The sequence below is a fragment of the Furipterus horrens genome, unplaced genomic scaffold (assembly GCF_987537825.1).
Source record: "Furipterus horrens unplaced genomic scaffold, mFurHor1.1.pri manual_scaffold_4, whole genome shotgun sequence".
Lineage (NCBI taxonomy): Eukaryota > Metazoa > Chordata > Mammalia > Chiroptera > Furipteridae > Furipterus > Furipterus horrens.
In genome coordinates this window covers 86,730,128-86,751,032 of record NW_028327174.1, presented here as the reverse complement: position 1 = coordinate 86,751,032, position 20,905 = coordinate 86,730,128, and the positions used below count along the sequence as shown (strand labels likewise).

The 20,905-nt window shown below is 31.6% G+C and overlaps 1 protein-coding gene across 1 annotated transcript in view; it reads left to right on the top strand.

The window, feature by feature from the left end:
* PSPC1 (paraspeckle component 1) overlaps positions 1–17,573 on the top strand; it is a 73,218-nt gene extending 55,645 nt beyond the window's left edge. The window contains exons 7-9 of the mRNA XM_090273721.1: positions 11,356–11,413; positions 14,756–14,925; positions 16,801–17,573. Coding sequence (XP_090129847.1) covers positions 11,356–11,413; positions 14,756–14,925; positions 16,801–16,986 — 414 coding nt within the window. The 3' untranslated portion in view covers positions 16,987–17,573. The remainder of the gene's footprint in view (positions 1–11,355; positions 11,414–14,755; positions 14,926–16,800) is intronic.
* Positions 17,574–20,905: the final 3,332 nt, after the last annotated feature.

The window sequence follows — 20,905 nt, the reverse complement described above, 5'->3', positions numbered from 1 at the left end:
AATAATAAAATCTCGGTAAATGCTGGCAGAGATAGCTGATCCTGATTGTTAATAATAAGAGGTGCAGATACATTTTCTGAAATGGTTTGTGAATTTTTGAGAGGAGAAGTTGCCATTTTGTGGTTTCCACATGGCTATCCCTTCTTTGTTCTATGAATTATTTAGCTCTAGCAAGATATGTGATTGAATTGCAGTAGAAGATTGGTTTTTTTGGGAGTTTAAACATCTGAAACATTTGAACAAAGGAATATTTCACAAAGTTTTTTATAGCCTCTTCATCATTATATGGAAATTGCTGAAGAATTTTTGATGTAGGATTTGGTGTCAGATTTAGATGTGACCTGCTCTGGGCAGTTTTTTACCTATTACTGGTATAATGGCAGCCCAGTTTGAATGGTTTTGACATGCTGGTGAAAATCAAAATGGATAATAACAATTATATTGTAGTAGTCTCACATACAATGCTCCAGTTGTGACCATTTTTATATTGTTACTGTGTTTAAAAATTTATTCATTAAAATAATTGATTTCCTACTATAATGAGCTAAGAACTTTTCTGAATATTTGGGATGCTACATAATTAGAACTTGACTTAAACTCTCATAGTCATGGAAACAAAGCAAGATAGATGTTTATAATGTTTACATATACTCTTGGAAATGATCTCTAGGATTTGTACGATTTTGGGTATTTAGTTTGAAAATACATGTCATTTTAAACCAGCTGTTGAAATCTTTGATCACTTCTCAACAGGATTATTTAATGGTTTTAATAATATCTAATTATATGTAGGGAAAACAAAAAATTTCATTCATACTGGGAGAAGTGAATATAGGTATTATATAATGTTTGTTACAGCAAGCATAACATGGACTGTCTCAGGCAAACTAGGATGTATAGTCATCCTAATTATATGTTATGATTATAGTGGGTTTTTTTTTCTTTCTGTTTTATTATTTCTATTTACAAGTCTCTGAATGAGTCCAGATAGAAATGGTTACTTAGTCCCTTACATCCTGTATATCATATATACACTATCAGAGGACATTTTATTGTACTTATTTATTTCCGTGTCATATTAATGATTCTTTTTTTGTCTTACCTCCCATTAGAGTTTCAGAGGCTCATAATCAAGAAAAATTTTCATATCTTTTTTCCTCCTGGAGTAAGTCTGTATACATTCACTGAGTACATACATAACCTTCTCTGACTACTCACCTCAGCTGTCATCCTATGTCATTTTTAATATGATTCTGACTTTGCTGTCCTGGTTGTACTTGGAATTTTTTTCAGGTCAAGAATCTATGTCATATTGTAGTCACATAGATACGAGCTGGGAGAATTAAATGGTTGTTTGGTGTCTGATTTTTCAAATGTCAGTACAGCTCAATTATGCAATTTTCAGTGTTTTTTTTATATATATATATTTTAGATTTAGAGAAAGGGTGAAGGGAGAGAGAAAGAGAAACATCACTTTGCACGAGACACATTGATTGGTTGCCTCTTATATACACTCCCAATGGGGGACCTGGCCTGCAACCTAGGCATGTGCCCTGGTTGGGAATTGAACCAGTGACAGTTTGGTTCACAGGCCAGCACTCAATTCACTGAGCCACACCAGCCAGGGTGATTTTCATTGTTCTTTATGGGTCACTGTACCTCAGTGTTGATGGAGTACTAATGTCTCATGTTAACATCAGTGGTTTTTGAAACATAGGCGACATTGAGCCACAACTATTTTTGTGACTTCATAATGGAATCACATATTGAAGAGTGAATTTTAAACAGTTAAATAATCCACAATTTTTTGTGCTTGGTTTTCAGCACACCTAATTTTTCAATATGCAGATCCAACTTGAATATCCTTTCATAGCGTTAGACATACAGGAAAATTCAGAGGGTTCCGTTTAGTACTGTAGTGGATACAGAGGTGAATCAAGCCCAGGGTCCTATCTGAGGTTTCAGAGCATTTTAGGTGCAGTCTCTGTAGAGTATGAGAGAGAGATAGCTAAAAAGTTAGGAGACTTTAGAGATTCTCTACTTGGGAGTGTCAGGGTTGGTGTTGAATATTTTCAGCACTGTTTTGGAAATGATTTTGGGTTTATTATTTTTTTCTTAAATGATTGGTTTATTCACTATGTTGTAGGTATACTTCGTGTCTTTTCATTTGAAATGGTAAGTTTTTCTAATCTTGGTTTAGAATGGTAAGATATTTTAGCTAATATTTACCTTTTTTGAGGAGATGAAGAGGAGAGTCAAGATTGGTGAATAGAAGTGTTCAACTGAAGTAAACACGTTTTTGAAATGTCCCATATATGAATAATAAGAATTTTGTTTAATTATTAAATAATTTGAATTAATAGCAAAAGATTCAATTTAACTTGTTACTTCTGTTTTGTGACTTCTTAATATAATATTTAGAGCCCTTTTATAAAACTTGTCCTACAATGTGATTTTATATATATATGTATGTATGTGTGTATGTATTTATTTTTAAATCCTCACCTGCAGATATGTTTATTGACTTGAGAGAGAAGAATAGGTGCGGGTTGGGGGTGGGGAGAGACAGACAGACAGACATATCAGTGTGAGAGAGAAACATGAATCGTTTGTGGAGTTGAACCTGCAATCTAGTTATGAGCCCTGAATAGGAATTAAACCTACAGCCTTTTGGTGTACTGAAAGGTACTCCAACCAACTGAGCCACCTGGCCAGGGCAAGGTGATTATATTTTTAAAAATTTTTTGCAGGTCAATCAGTATCTTGTGTCTTTTGTACTTCATATTGAGGGCAGTAAGTTCTAGTAGGATCTCCTGAAATTACCAGATCACACAGGATAGATGTGAATGTTAGTTTCCATATGTAGCTATTAATTAAACTACTAGTGATATAGTGGATAGGGACTTGGGTTTGTAGGCATGCTCTGCTGATGAAGTGTATATGTTTCTGCTCAAAATATCAAATAACTAAAAATACATGGGTAAGTCTGCCTCTTTGTTTTATGACATCCTTCACTATATTGTGTAGCATGTTTCAAATCCTTTCTTTTTGGTTGTAAGTTTACCATGTTTCTCATATTTTCTTCATTTGGCATATTTTTGCTTTTTCTAAATCCTCATTTTATGCAGTTGATATGCTTGTTATAGTAGTTTCTCTTATAATTGTAAGTAACTTCTTGAATTTTATTTAGTTACCACTTAAATAAGTTAAAAATTGCTATACATACTGAATCTGTTGCTTTGTGTTACCTACTTAGAAAAATATACTTGGACACAGGATTTCAAAGTTTCAGTAGACTAATTTGCTTACTGTCAAGTTTCACAAACAGAAAAAGATATTTTCTATTAAAGATGTGTTTAATTTTTTTATATATTGGAATACAGGCTTTGTTTGCTTCTATGCTTTTTTCTGTTTGTGGGACTAAGATGGAATACCTTCTTGTGCAGTTTATATTTGTTCTATGGCTTTATCTTTCATACCTTAATCTGGCCTGTCATGATAGTGTTTCTGATGAGAAAATGTACTAGTAAGGGGTTGAGTAAAAAACTGCAGACTAGTCTCTAGTATTATGTGAGCTTCGGCATGATACTATATTAAAAGTACTGGGTTTGTATTATAGCTGTGATACTGTTATTTATACCATTATTGCTGATTTATTATTTATATTTAAAAGTCTTCTAAGTTTGGGATAAAATAACAGTTTGAAGAATGATTAATTCCTAATCGATTTCAGTTTTTAAAAATTGTCTTATTGTTTATGTTGTTACAGTTCTCCCACCTCCACCCAGCCCTCCCCCAACTTCCATAGTCAATCCCCACACCATTGTCCATTTCCATGGGCCCTTCATATATATTCCTTGACTGATCCCTTCACCTTCTTCCAAATGATGCCCCACTCCCTCCTCATCTCTTAGACCACTGTCAGTCTGTTCCATGATTCTCTGTGTCTCGTTCTCTTTGGCTTATTTTGTTCATTAGATTCCTTGTATAAGTGAGATCATACGGTATTTGCAATTACAGTTTGTAAAAGCACCTCTTCAGAGAGATCTTGCCATGAAAATTGAAAATGATAATCTTGAAAATGTCCCTTAGATTAAAAAATAAAAATCTCAGCTGAATATTAATGTTTTAAAATTAATCTGTTTAAAATCTTTATTCCCCTCTGTCTCAAAACATGCTGAATTATATGTAATTACATTTAATTCATGTTTAGTTAGCTACCGTGTGTATTATAAAAAGTGACATTTAATTTTGCTACATAGTCAGTTGAATTTGATAGTGACATCAGAATAATCTGCTTACTAAGTTACCTGAACCAGACTTTAAAAGTACATTGTTGAGTGACTCTAGTTTGAGGTATATATCTTTAGATTAATGAATACAGTGAGCTAAAAGTAAGTCCCCCTACTTATATTTGTTGTTCTATTTCTGATTTGAAGTTTAACAAATATTAGTTTGTAACTAATACTTGTGATACAAAGTAAGATAATTGTGCAAAACATTTAAAAAAATTTTTTTAAAAATAGACTTAAAAAATACTTCTAAGTTCACAGCAAAATTGAGCAGAAAATACAGAAAATTTTCATGTGCCTTCTTCCCCCATAAACACACAGACTCCTTCATTATCAAAGTTCCACACCACAGAGAGGTACATTTATTGTAATTGACACAATCCTAATCATCCAAAGTTTATCATTTATATAGATTCACAAATGGTGTTGCACATTCTCTGGGTTCATACAAATATATAATATTTTGGACACACCATTATATTATCACACAGAGTAGTTTCACTGTGCTAAAATTTTCTGTGTTCAGCCTGTTCCTCCTTCACCAACTGCTGATAACCACTTGTTTTATTTATTGATTGATTGATTTTAGATAGGGAGGGAGAGATTTCCTTTCTATTTAAAAGATGTTTATATATTGATTTTTAGAGAGAGGGAAGAGAGAGTCAGGAACATCGGTTTGTTGTCCCACTTACGCATTCATTGGTTGATTCTTGTATGTATTCTGAGTGGGGAGTAAACCTACAACCTTGGCTTATCCAGACAAGTCTCTAACCAACTGAGCTACCTGACCTGGGCCACTGATTCTTTTTCTGTCCATAGTTTTGCCTTTTCCAGAATGTCATTTAGTCAAAATCATATTTGCTATTTGGTAGTGGCTGCTTTTTTTTGCTTTTTGAAAAAAAGTTTATTATTTGTTTTTAGAGAGAGGGAAAGAGAGGGAAAGAAACATCAATGTGAGAGAGAAACATTGATCAGTTGCCTTTTGTACATGTCCTGCCTGGTGACTGAACCTGCAACCCAGGCATGTGTCCTGATGGAATCAAACCTGTGACCTTTCACTTTGTAGGATGACACCCAACTAACTCAGTGACACCAGTCAGGGCTGGTACTGGTTTCTTAGTAATATTTATTTAAGGTTCCTCTGTGTTTTCATGACTTGATAGATAGCTAATTTATTTTTAGTGCTGAATAATATTTTATTGTCTGAGTGTACCACATCTTAGTTGCTTCCATGTTTTGGCCATTACAAGTAAGGCTTCTGCAAACATCCATGTGCAAGTTTTTGCATAGACATGAATTTTCAACTTCTTCTATTATATACCTAGGAGCATGACTGCTGGAGAGTTCCTGTTGCTCCACATTGTTGCCAGCTTTGCGTATTGCCAGTGTTCAAGATTTTGGCCGTTCTAATAGGTGTATTGTGGTATCTCGTTGTTTTAATTTGCAATTCCCTGATGATATATGAGGTAAAGTTTTAATTTAAAAATAAAAGTGAGAACCATTTCCCTAATATTGATGGATGCAGATATTTTGGCATGCATGCATTCAAATTGAGGGGAAAAAAACACCATAAGTTGTATTTATTAAGTTTGTCTCATGTTACTGGAAGTATTTTGTCCCATTCCTGTCTAGTTCCGCGCACGTGCGTGCGTGAGAGAGAGAGAGAGAGAGAGAGGAATGTTCTGGAAATTCTTGTTTTTAATTGTCTTAATTAAAAATGTTAAGTTCAGTTTTCCAAGCATTCTCTGTTGGTTATGTTGGAAAGTTTCCATGATATTGTTTGAGTTATATCAATGGGAACATGTCTTCGTTACGTTTTTAGTTTAAAGTTATTTTATTTTTTTAAGGAAGAGATAGCTTTGTTGCACACTTTTAAATATCTCAATACCTTTTAAATGTGAGTAAATTTTTGGCAAAGAGGTGTATTTTCATTTTCAGATTTTTAAAAAATTTATACCTAAATATTTCATGAACTTTATTTTTGTTCCATTATTTACTTTAAAATATGTTGTGTTTACTACCCAATATTTCTGGTTACTAACACTTTATTTAATTTCTCCCTTGACAGTTTGGCTCTCTAATGATCATATTATTCTCTTAATTCTCTAATGAAAGAAAAGATGTTCCCAAGTGGTAAATGTAATTTCTGTTTAAGAAAAAGTTTTTAAATATTTGATGATAAAACAGTTGAATCTTGTTACCTGCCAGAACTAATACATTTTTCTAGAATCATACTTCCCTTCATAGATTAAAATTTTCTATGTCTGTACTTTTACATCAGGATTTTTAGCATTTTGTTTATTAAGACATAGAACCTAAATGACTCATGGTGATTTCCAGATAACCTTTAGAAAATTTTAGAGACATACATGAGATGTCTTTATGAATTAAAGAAGAGTAATGATTGGTTATTAACTGAGTTCACTCAAACAAGAATTTAGATTGATCACAGTATTAGATGAACATACTTTATTGATCGCAAAATGTCACAATTGATATACGTTTTTACTCACTGTTTCCTAAATCTTAGGCATTCATATACTTTATTTTATCCTTATTTATGTACCATGTAAAACCTTTAAATTAGGTTACCTAGAAAAATAAATGCACTATGTTCGAAATGACAGATTGATACCCTAAGTATTAAAGAGAAAAATCTGTACATTATATTAAATCGCATCAAATTCTGCTTTTTGGTGTTTACTGCTGTAGTTAATTCAAATCATTGCAAATTTTCTGCTACTTTATGTCAGACTTTTTGGTTTTGAAATTATAGACTTAAAAATTACTGAGGGCTCCAGTGAACTTTTATTCAGATTATGTTAGTGTTTTACCATGTTAGAAATTTAAAAGGAGAATTTTGAAAGAAAATTGGTTTTATTGGGAAGAGTGGCCTTATTTTGCACTTAAAACATTTAAAAATATTTATTTATTTGGGAGAAAGGAAGTGCGAAAGAGAGGGAGAGAAACATCTACGTGTGAGAGAAAAATTCATTGGTTGTCTCTCGCACTCCCCCAACCTGGAATCTGGCCTGCAACCTCACCATGTGCCTTGGCTGGGAATCTGTTTGCAGGTCAGCGCTCAACCCAGCGACATACCAACCAAAGCTTATTTTACACTTTTTTTTTTTTCCCAAATTTCTTTAATGTTCAACTCTAATGTAGGAAGCGTGGTATTGTTTTACTGTTTTGTAAATTTGCTTAATGCTTGACTTTATGGAAAATGGCTGGCTTCCGTATTTGCTTCTGCATTCCATTTATTGCAAAATGCTCTTGGTTAAAGTACAGTGAAAAAAACTGACTTCACACTGGAGATATGTTTTAACCTTTTCTGGTAATTGGATATTCTTGTTTGATACTGTGGTAAAACTTGATAAACAGTCATTTCTTGGAAATACTCTTTTGCATTACAGTCTATTGGTGTTTACTTTGAGCTTTGAATGGGTCTCTTACCCAGACATGATTTTGTAATTGATATAACCAACATTAGAAAAATACTGATTTATCAAGTTACACAATTCTTTTAAATTTTGATGCATTTTATCATACAAAATTAAAAACCACATTTTAATATCAATCACTGATCTTATCAGAAAATGTCTGCGAACATTTACTTGTCCAGTGCTGTCTTAAGTAAAATTCCTGTCCTAAGAAAAAAATTGTCTCATTTCAGTTTGCAACCCAATTATAAGAATTGTTATTCTTGAAATAACCACCTTACTTCAGAATGCAGCAGACATGCTTTATGTATATATCCTTTGTTATTGCATAGAATATTTAAAAGGGCATGTACCCAAGGATAGTGATTTAATAAAGTTAAGTTTTCTTCATTTAGGTATTCATAATTGCATGTGAAGAATACAATGATTTGTAATAGAAACTGAATGACAAGTGCTTTTGATTTGTGCCAAAAAACTAGAAATTTTGCCCATCATTACTTTTGCATTATCCAGCAATGTCGAGAGAGTGAAAACCCTGATTAGACCACAATATTATGACTATATTCTATTGGTAATAAGACATGAAATAGTTTTAAATATGTACACTCCCCAGAAGAGTATTGAGGACTCTTGAGTACTCCATGAATCACACTTTAAGACCTGCTTTTAGAATGGAATGCTGCTTTGATATGTGGTTCTGAAAATCAGTCATACTTTCCTTAATTTGTTGGTCAGCTGTGAATTTAAGCTTTCTTTAGTGACAAGGTGTCAGGAATACCAACGCATAATTCTTATTAGAAAGGGAAGGTGAAAATTTCATGAACTCTATTTTGGCAGAATTTTATAGGTCAGCTCAACCACTTGCTTTATGTATGACCTTGAGTAAGTTATTTAATAGCTCTGTGCCTCAGTATTTTGATCTCTAAAGTAGGATAACAATAAACCTTCTTACAGGGTTGCTGTGAGGATTAATTGAATCAATGAAAAGCAGTTTTCATTATAGCTTTATCATTTCATTGCACTGTCATTTTTTGAGATTTTGTTTACATATAGGTTGTTTCATGTTAACAACTCTTAATTTTTACTAATACATTAAAGCATCATTAAAATTTGTATTATAAAAAGATTACACATATGTATTATGTACCAGTTCTAATTTACAATATATTAGAAGTAATTCATAGGAGAAGTGAAGGCCTTGTGTATTGCTTCTTGGGTGGGTACACAGTTATAGAGAAAGTCTTCAAGTGATTCTCCTTGTTGATATTTGATATATCAGGTTATAAGAAGTGCTGTCTTAATTTCCATTGATAACACTACTGTTAAAGTCTTTCTATTTTATTTTACTAGATGTATATAGCAGTGGATTTAAAGAAACAGTAACCTTTAAGACATGACTGATTAGGTGATAACTTCTTTTGTTCCTTCTAAAATAATTTTAAAATGATCTGTCATCTAATTATACTATCTTAAAAAAATATGATTGAAGTATAAAATAGTATCAAGTGATATTCTTTAAGGAAATGTCATCAATAAATTAATCGAATGTATGTATATTTAGTGAAATGTGCTATACTATACAATATAAATTGGTATCTTAATATAGTGAATTGCTACATTAGCATGAATTATTGGAAGACATTCTGATTATTTCATTTAAAGAAATATATTTTAGAACTGGAACTAGTTTATAATAGAGCATCAGGAAGGGAAAATGTTATAGCTACTACTGAATAATTGACTTAAAACTATATATCTTTTCAGTATGTTAATTCATGTTTTCCACAAAATTCTGTTAATAAAGAAAATGGAGTAATAGAATAATTTAGGAATTAAAAAAAAAAGTATTTAGCTTTAATAATTAATAAAGCTAACCATTGTTCCGAAAGTGATAGGTGTATAGGTAAAGCTGAAGTTATAAAAAGACAATAGAAATGGTAGGCACTTTCCCTTGCTCCCTCCAGTGAATCAGGCCTTCATTCAGTTAGGTGTTAGGGTATATAAGGGAGATTTGAAAATGGAAGTTTCGAACAGTAAGACTATAATAATTATCTTCTGTTAATCGTTAGGTATTGCATTTCTAATCTTTCATAGTTAAGGCAAATACAAAAGTAAAAATGTAACTTAAACCCTTATTCTCCCCCCAGAATGTCATTATTATAAAATCCACATATTAAATATCTTATATAAATAATACCTAGAAGACTTCGGGTGTGCTGATTCTGTTCATGCTTTATCAGTATGTTTGGACAGGACAGCTTATTTGATTTATTGATAATAGTGCTAAGGGTGATTTGTAAAATAGTATTTTCCATATAATTGGAAAAATTATATAGTAGTTTTATAAAATACTCTATAGTTTTTTTTGCTCATCATTAGGTGGTATCCATTAATAATCAAAAGTTTTATGAGACAAATTTGTTTTTAGGAAAGCTTGAAAATAGCTCAGAGAAAGGTTTTGGCATTTAAATTTTCTAAATAACAAAAAATTTCTTCATGATGCTATGTAACTAGGTGTTTTTCTTGTACTGTAGCTTAATTATAGATAACCTTTTGAGGCATTTCCATTAGGATAGATAGGCAGTTGATTTGCTGCTTAATGCCATTTATCCCTCATAGGCTTTTATTTCTTTTATTTCTAGCTTATAGGTGCTTTTCACCAGTATTTTGTATTATTAACTGGAATTTTAAACAAACATACTTTAATAAAATTGCTTTTAACAGTAGAAACATTATGCCTTCTTTAGATTCAGACATTGCTACTTTTGTCTGAGAATGTTTTTTAGGATTGCTACATTTAACACACTTGTCTGAAATTGGGAAAGATAATCAAATAATAGTGCAAATTGCAGCTATAATATGTTGAGTCATTTCACCAAGAGTTGATTGAAGTTAATTCTTTGTGGTTGTTACTAAATGAAGAGTTTTTTAGGAAGCAATTTCTGTACTGAAATTGAAGATACTTTTTACATTTGTATGATCCTTTGTGTCATAGTTAACCTCAGAGCATTTTGTTTCAGAACTTGCTAGCTGCATAAGAGAAGGGATTTTACTTTGTTTAATAATTTCTTGTGTGTAGTGGAAACTTTATGGTAGACCTATAGGTCCTGGGTAAGATAATGATTGAATACTTGAATAAAAGTGCAAGGATAAATTGCAGTATTTCAAAAGTGAAAATAATTTATAACTTTTTAACTTACTGTTTGTGTTATATGTTTGAATGCATATGAATATTAAAGTGGTAACAGTCATTTCTGTTTTAAGATGTCAGTGACCTGAGAGGAAAAAATAATCGGACATGGTGGTTATTAGATTGGGGGGGGGGGATCCAAGCTTGTGTCTTTGATCTATTTGAATAAAAACATTAAAACTATTCTGTGCTACACTTTATGTAATCTGATTCATTTATAATCTGGTATTGTGAACTAGATGCTTTAAACATTGTAGCAGTATATTAAGCCTGGGAGACTGAAGTTTCAGTGTTCTTATTAAGTCAAAGAGGTTGCAAAATTAAAATTTTTTTAATGGAAAGTGATGTCCCAATTTATTCTTCTCTTTTTGATTTTAGATGGGAAATGTGATAAGATCGATAGGTTGACTGTGACAACTATGTTTACTTACAGAGAGAACAGGAAATGAGAATGGGTGATATGGGTCCCCGTGGAGCAATAAACATGGGAGGTAGGGATTGGAAGCAAAAGGCTTCTATAACTTACTTGTAATTCTTTGGGGAACTGTACATGCTGTTTGTGGTATCTACATGTCAGTAACAAATTAAAAAATTGGAATCAACTTTTTAATGGTGAAATCTCTTATATTTATTAAATTGAAAAACACAAGTATATAAAAAACATATGCCTTGGAAAATCTTTTTCATTTTGTTTATTTGAAGGCTAAAAGATGTATTACCTTTTATAGATTTAATGAAGGAAACCCATAACCAGGTTTTGATGAAATATGAAACTTGCTCAGTAATTTTGTGGTATAATATTTTAAAATTAAATTTTATGCCTTCAAATTGGCTTTTTTATATTAGAAATTTGGTGCTTTTTTTGGTTGTAGTGTTTCTAAACCTTTTGGGAGTACTTTATAAATTTCTGTTTTAAGGTAAACTCTTTGTGTAACTTTATGTAGCTAATTTTATTCATTTTACTAATGTTTAACATTTTGCCCTAACCTACAGTATTGTGCACAGAAATGTGCTGTTTGGAGACATTTATGACTTGTCAAGAAAATGAGATGTGCCTTGTACATTTAGGTTAATGCATATCTTTAAAGTTGATACAAAGTTTTATTTTTAAGAAAATTCCTATATTATTAACATCTATAATATTGATTAGATAACCAGGTTGTCAGGGAAATAACACCAGGTAAATAAGCTAGGGAAAAATAAGTGTGGCATTTTTTCATAAGTGGTATTAAATTTGAAATGTCATACACTTAAGTTAGATAAATAATTTTATATATTCCTTATACATTCTCCCACTGGAGCTATCATGAGTTTAAAATCTTTATATAAGTGAAATGTACATATTATTGTAAAGAATACATTACCTTAATATTTTTGTATGCATAACATGCACAGCAGCTGAGAAAATCCAGATTGTACATAGTGTATGGAATAAAATATCTTAAAGCATCTGCGTAATGAGTATTTTCCATGAGCAGCTTCCTTCTTTCCTCTATGACAGTTTCTTTGTTGCACTGTCAATCAGATGACCTAAAGTTGTTTATCAATGTCTTTTTGGTCACTTTTCTTTTATCAGAGTAGTAACTGAGCATCTCCAGTATGCAAAATAAGCATGAAACATGGCGCTTACTCATAAACAACTTCATTGTGAGTTAGTACCATGCGTACACAAAATAATCAGTGAGGAGTAAGTGGTGAAAATTGTAAATTATGAAACAATGGTATATATAATAAATACAATTAGTTTAGTATTTATGTCTTTCTCAAAATAAATTGTGAGATGGTCCATGTGGTTTTAAGGATGTGAGAGGTCATTATGAATTGGAGGTGATTTGAAATGCCATTATAATTATTAGATTGCCATTAACATCAGAACCAAACTTCAAATGTTTCTGATATTGCAAGAGACCCAGAAACATTCTGACTGACTGCTTGGTTAGCAATTTTATGAATAGAAATATGAGACTATGCCTTTAGATTCCTTACTTAGTAAGGAATTTAAGAGAATTAAAGTTTTTATGGCAGTTTATTCACCAGAGAACTGTATTTACATTCAAGCATTTACTCAACTCCCTAAAGTCTAATTCTTGTAATTTTCTCCTCTTTATACTTCATTTAACCAGAGACTTTATCCTAATGGTTTTACTGGAGTTATGTATTATTGTGCAGTTGAGTGTTTGTTGCTGGTGAGTCAGTACATTGTCACATCATTTCAAGAAGTTGCATTGACAGAATGCGTTATTAGAAAAAATAGAAAAGATGTGTCATTAGGTTTTCTGGTGTATTACCAGTGTGCATACCAAGTGAAAGATAGGTTATAAAGCTTTTCAGGGGAACAAAAATTCTAACATTCCTTAGATCTTTAAATTTACTTTAATTATAGCTGTGTGGTAGAAGATGTAATTCCTAAAAGTAAGACTGTATCTCAGCTATCCATAATGGGAAATATTATTTTTTTGTTATTTTACTATACACATAGAATCTCATAAGTTAGATTTGACAGTTATGTTCTATTTAAAAAAAAAAGGAGAAGAAGAACCAAAACTAAAAACCTAATCTTTGATCTGTTTTTGGGAAAGTTGAGGTAAGATTGATTCTTCCTAGATAGTGTCTTCACTCTTTCTCATTTCCATTGTGAGAGCTGTTCTGAAAGTCTAGTAACATTTTTACTTATAGTTATGCTAAGGGAATATAAATATTCTTGGATAAAGTTATAGATTTATTAGCAAGAACATTTAGGGGTTAAGGAAATAATTTCTTCCCTGTGAAGTTGCTAGGTGCCTGAGTTCAGAAAGAGCAGTGTTTTGCCAGGGACTGACAGGGAGTAAGACTTCTCTTCCTCTCAGCTCCTCCCTGGACTCAGCCATTTATAAAGTTCAGCTGCTTAAGGTACTGTGTAAAGTTGTGGATTTCAGTGAAAACTTCAATTCCTATTGTAATGTGTTTTTGAGAAATTGAATTCAGAGTGTCATAAAATTTACCTACATAATGAAATACTAGAAGAAAACTCAAAAGTTGAAGTCAATCTTTGTTTTGAATTTTTAATGCTAAAAAAGTATATGGAGGGTTTAAAAATGAAAAATATTTGAGTACCTAAAAGTGCTGTGTTTGATGCCATTATAAATGTAGTATTATATACTGCTCAAACACTGTTGCAATTAACATGAGGCCAGGGGTATATCTTTCTGATGAAAAAGTTAGAAGTATACCTGTTTGTTTCCATTTGCAGCATTTTAGCATGCCAAAAAATCAAATCTGTTTATTTGTATTTGGTTGCAATTATTTTTAAAAATAAGCTCTGTCATGTTGAGTCATTCAATTTTTTTGGTTTAGATTACATATTTCTACGTAATGTTAAAAAACAATGCCTCCTTTAATTCTGGGAGAAGTTGTAAAACTATAAAAGCTATATTGCAGGGAATGGAGTGTCTTCTCCCAACTTAATGCAATTTACATGCTAATATTTTTAGTCATGACTTTTAAGAAAATGAAGTGTTTTTCTAAGTGCTAATCTTTTGTGGTTATTTAAACTGGTAGAGTTTAATCACCATTGTAAAGGAGATTTTTTAAAAAATGCTCAAGCTTTTACAGTCTCAAATGTCCTCAGATAATTGATAATTGTCTCATTTGTTTTATACAAATTTGTTTTTGGAATGAAAATTTTGTTAGTGTAGGTAACAATCTGTTACATATTAGATAATTGAGTTTCCCATTCTCAAGGAAGGAAAATGATTTTGATGATATGGTCTATATACATTGCCTAAGTGTTGTTACATTTTTAATGTTTACTGAACTAAGATAGGACAGCTCTAAGTATAGATTGTTTTGCGTAGATGCGTTTAGCCCAGCACCTGCTGGTAACCAAGGTCCTCCTCCAATGATGGGTATGAATATGAACAACAGAGGAACTATACCTGGCCCACCAATGGGTCCTGGTCCTGCCATGGGACCAGAAGGAGCTGCAAATATGGGAACTCCAATGATGCCAGATAATGGAGCAGTGGTAATGTATCATAAACATTATTTTGATTATATTAAATAATGTTTACTCTGCCCCAAAGGTAACTTCACACTTAAGGTAACTTGGCATCATTTGTTTTGGCAGTAAAGAGCAATATGCAATGAATAAAAAGTAATTTGTGAAGTTATATATTGATTATAAGAGGCTATTTTTAAATATCCCAAGAGTGTTATAATCACCATACATGGCATGCTTTGTACTTAAGAGTGTAGCAAACACATGTTAATTACAGTTATTTTTATAGTGCTTTTAATTTGTATCCACTTCTTTCTTACCAGCATTCAAGTATTTTATGGTTGTGTTCCATTCCTCTGTGGACTCCTTATCTTTGGTGGGGGTACAAAACTCCAATATATGTGGAAAACAGTTTCTAGTAAACATTTCTAAGTAAAAGATCACTTGCTAATTTCAGAGAATTTATTACTGTAAAAAGTAATTTACATTATAGTTAAAAATCTTTATTCTTACATTGTAGAATTACTAATTACATTTGTTACTGAGTTAAATGTAGACAATTTTATGTCTTGGTTTCAGAGTGTGAAGATATCTTTGTGTGCATTAAATATTATAAAAATGTTTTTTAGTAGTACATTTGAATTTCAGTAGCAAGACCTCATACCTGTTTCATTTCCCTCCAATCTAACACTTAAATGAGGCTTTATATTCGTAAAAACATTTTCTAATTTAGTTTTTGTTAATGATTGTTCTAAATACCATTTAGAAAAGGAAGATTGGTTGATTATATATTTTGGAAAGGCGGTATTGTTTTGGAACTACTACAGAAATCTGGAGGTGCCATTGTTGCTAAGAAAGAAAAAGCACTGCTAATTAAACTCAGACATGCCATCAGCTGTAAACTCCTTCCTGATCTCCGAGATGTTAAAAGTGAATGTGTATTTTAGAATTGATGGATTCAGTATTTTAGCATTTTAAAATTTATTTACTTTAAATGCTACCTTTTATGAATTTTGAAAAATTAGACATGCTAACAATTTTTAAAAAATGAGTGTTCAGGGAGATAAAAAGGGCAGTGCTGTTGTGTCTACTGTGATAGATGGCGCATGATAATTAGTGTACTGTTTCCTTCAGTGGAGGCTTAATTTTATAGGAAAATGTTTGAAAGCTAGTAAAAACTTAAAACACTTTGGTTAAATTTTTGTGGTAGTAATTTCAAAGTACTATTAAGTGGCCCATTTTTCCACCTCTCCCTCTGAAATTGTAAACTTTACTTAAATATTATCTTTGATCTTTTTCACAATGGGGTTTTACTACTGCACAAAGGGAGTCTACTCAACTTTTGAGATTAATTTATGTGGTTATCACTGTGAAATTTTTTCCAACTACATGATTCAGATGTTTAATTGTGCTGTTAGTAGTACATCTTAATAAATTGGTCAATTAAAAAAAACTATTTTCCCAATAATAGTTTTTCCAGAAAAACATCTCAAAAGATTTTATAATAACTGTTTACTTTTTGAATGTGATGCTGCTCCCTAGTTTTATCTCTGATTTATTAAAAGTATTTTTTAATGATACCACAGTTACATGCAAACTTATAAAAAGATGCCAGAATAATACTATAATATTGATTAGGTTTAAGATGACATTTGCTTCAAAAAATCAGTTCATTCTTCATGAAATTGGGACATAGTAGCAATATGTAACTCTTCAGATGCTTTAAAAAAAAACATAGTAACTAATTAAATTGCTCCTTTCTTCCTTCTATGTATGATCCTGATTCTGCTGGACTTTCTGCTGAACTCCATGACACCACCACTTGGGATTTTGCCAATTTTTCTTGTCACTTATATTTGGCGTGTTCCAAATGGACTTCATATTTATTGTGTTGTATTCTAGCCCAATGATAGATTTCCACAAGGACCACCATCTCAGATGGGATCACCTATGAGTAGTCGAACAGGTTCTGAAACCCCTCAAACTCCCATTAGTGGTGTAGGTCCTGTTAGTGGTGGTCCTGGTGGTTTTGGTAGGGGAAGCCAAGGGGGTAACTTTGAAGGCCCTAATAAGCGTCGTAGATATTAAATACTTCTCATTCCTAGCTGTTTAGAGAAAAAAAAATTCATTGGTATGCCTTTACACTTAACCTGTTACCTTGGAAGAAATGATTTTATTGTTAATGTATGTAGAATTTAAAGAATTTCTTTTGTAAAACTTAAGGTGTTTGTATTTTTCTTTATTCATGAGTTTTGTAGGTTAGAATGGTAATGCTTATGCTCATCATTGTGAATGTTAAAAATGTGTTTGTGACCTTAGATAAATATAAATATGCCATAGTACTGTGAAATCTATGTAGTTACTTCAATAAAGAAATAATTTTGGATAATTTACAAATGTTATTAGTGGTATTCTCTTACAGTTTTGCTAAACTTTGCTGTAACAGTAGTACTTTGGTTGCTTTAATCCCAGCCATTTAAAAATGAAAATAGATTTTCTGCTTTTTAGTTTGTGCAAGTAGCACTAAAGCTAGCAGCTTAGAGTTAATGCCAGTAAGGGATTGGGCCTGGGAGTTTACATCTATGTAAACCATTGATGTTCTGTGAAACCATAGTTGCTGTCAAATTTCATATAGATTCTGAATATTTAGTATTTGAGAGGAATATTAAGGGTATCTTTGTGTGCTGATTTTTTTCAAATAAATATTTTCAGTCTTGAAAAAAACTGTTTGAAGGCACATCTCTTGCTTATGAAGTAATGTCTATTTTTAATCTTATCTGCCATCTATTTGGTGTCAATATCTGAATCTTACCCTTTAAATTTTCTTTAAAATCAAACAATACTGTCAGGTTGGATGTTAAGTGGGGATTTGCTGTGTAATTTAGAAGAAATAAGACATTTCTTGAGAGGGTTGGTTTCTAGAAGTATTAAAGATGGCTTGACATTTCAGTGTTGTAAATATTTTCCAATAATTGGTAAGTCTCCAGTAAAACTTGTCTGATAGGGAGGTGTGTTTGTCTCCAAGGAATACAAGTTCAAGAGGGGATTTCAAAAAACAGAATTAACTTGAGAACGGCTAGGGTCATTGGAATCATAGTATACCTCTGCTATTGAATATGTATTTTGAAGTTTGATTTTCAGTACTAAGGAGAAACATTTTAAGTCATTATAAATTTTATCCCAAAACAAAGTTCTGGGTATATTCAAAATTTTGTTAGCCCTGTTTAATTTAAAATTACATTTAAGGAAATATATTTTTAAATTAAACTGCAAATCTAACACATCAGTCATTGATCCCAGCATAGTTATTTCTCACATACATTTCAGTGTTACTATATCATGCTTTTAGTATTTTTTTTTAAGAATAATGTGCTATTTAAAAATGAACAGTACATATATATCACTTATTTTTGCATGGCTTCTGTTTTTTGCTGGAAGGCATACTTTGGAAAGAAATCAATTTGTTTAGTAATTTAAAATCTTGCATAAAAGCAGTTGGGTATAAAGTGTAATTGGGGTGAATTCTTTGGTACGAATTTAATTTTTCTTATGTACTACGTATTTCATGGTTTTTTTTTTAGATACAACAGTATGGATAGAATTATTTTCTAAAATTTGCACCATTCATGGGCTTTTGTTTTTGGCAGTCATGGAGATTGTCAAAGACTATTCTCACTGTGTTTTTCATGAGTGTGAGTTAGCAGGAAGTGGGATTTGTTTTAATTTGGACATTAATTGCAGTACAAGGAGTTTTAACATTAGCTATCATCTTTAAGTAATATATATTGCACCTAAATATACCTTCCCCATTATATTTTTATTCACATAATTCTTAAATAATTTTTAGCTTTGTATTTTGCTTCAAAGCTCAATTGAGATTGGAAGGAACTTGATCCTTTGATGTTAATACCAAGCTATGTTTGGCCAAGGCTATGGAATTCTGTAAGATTCACTCAAGAACATTTGCAAGCCAGTGCACAAAGATGTGCTAATCTGCTGAACATTCTAGTGTCCGGCTCAGCTCTGGCTCCAGGAAAAGAGTTCTACACAGCTTTTCCCCTGCATCAAGAAAATCCTTGTTCCAGTACTTAACCAAGTTTACCCTGGGAACAGTCAGCTTCTGGGAGACAGTCAAGTGGAACATCTGTGAACCTTCTAGCTGTTCAGTTTTTAGTGTTCGCGTAGCATTAAACACCTCTGTGGCTGGTTCAGTCAATATTTTTTTCGTGTGAATTAGTATACTAAGCAATATATTTGAATGTCATTTGCTTAAAAGTGGTAGATATAAAAATTAAAAATTTAGCTTTTATAAATAAGTGTAAGTTTGTCATATGCTACCATAATTCTTTCGTATTATATATAATATCACAATATTATGTTTCTTTTTGTGTCATGATTTGAAAAACTGAGTTTAAAAGTCTGTAGGATTTAGGTTTCATATGCTATTAATATGTAATTAATATGCATAAAATAAAGGAACATTCTTTTTCTAATTGTTTTATTTTAGCAGTGTATTTTGTCAGAATTTCCCTGTTTTTGTTTATTTTGAAAATAAAATGCATTGGTTTTCTTGATAGATTCAGTTTTTCTTTGAAGGACTTTTTGTTCACTTGTATTTCATAAAGCTTAATTTGTTATTCTTCCTTGAGATTTTGGATTTTTATATTTAAAATCAGTGCTGACTGATTAGTGGAAGAGATTGAATATTTGTTTTTTAATTCTAATTACAATATGGTAATATTAGGAAAAATTACTTTTAATTGGAATTGCAATTTAATAGAAATAGAAATGATCAATAAGGACAGCAACTGAAATGGATCTTGTTTCTCAAATACTAATTGAAATTACACCTTTATGTTTTAATCATACTTCAATATTTCAGTAACTTGGTGTTTATGTGTAAAGTCTGTAATAATTGCTATTTGTCAGTGTGAATGATCAGTAGTCACTAGTTTAAAAATGAGGGCTAGGTTGATAATTACAATCTAGATTCTGAATGAGAAAAAGAAATTGTGGTTGAAAGGAAATATTTTGTGAAAGAACGTGATCAAATGTATGCTTAAACCTTTAAAAGCTTGAAATTTAGTGTCAAATGGGACTAAAAAGAAATAAAAGGAACTTTTTTTTTCAAAACAGGAAATTTCCTGGGTAGTACTTTGGTATTTAAATGTTTTTTGTGTGAAGAGTTTTGTTACAATAATAATATGGCAAAATACATTCCTGAAATTTGAGAGGATAGTGATGATTTTAAAAGTCAGATTTCTTATTTTCAAGAGTAAGCTCATGAACACCCATATAGCTAACTCCTAGATGTTGTAAATGTTTTCCTGTGTTTACTTCATAGACAGATACTATTAGACACAGGCTTGTTTTGGATAGTTGGGGGTGGGAGAACTACTTTACAGTAAGTTTCAAGCAGTATAGCCCAGTATGGGTTTATTTCAGGGTAAACAGATCATGATTAAATAAAAAGACTGCTTTCATATTTAACAAGAACAGTATTTCCTTTCCACCAACCCTCACTGCTAAATTTTTAAAAATAGGAAACAATTTTAATTGCTCAGTTTACATACTGCTTTTTCCAGTTGTGTGAATAAGTAGGCTTACAGTTTCCCAGTTGAATATGGTCAAGTAATTTATGAAATGTCACTTTGGGGAAATAGTAAAGAATGTCACTATTTTTATAGTATCTGAACTTTAAAATCAGGATTTATGCATTATTATTTTGTATTAGCTCTTATTTTTGTCAAAAGCACTGCCTTCTAAATATAGGAAAAAATAGTTTTAAATTTTTGTTTCTTTGATTACTTACAGCAATATTAACGACTGAAGTTTGAATCTTACAAGACTGAATATTTAAAGGCCCAATCAGAATGCTGTGTTGTTATTTTGGGAATATTTTTTAACCACTTGTCTTTTTCTATAAAACCATGTTTAGGGACTTCTACGGGTCCACGAGGAGGACCAGGAGTCCCCATTTCCCAGTCCCCGTTCCCTTGCTCCCCAT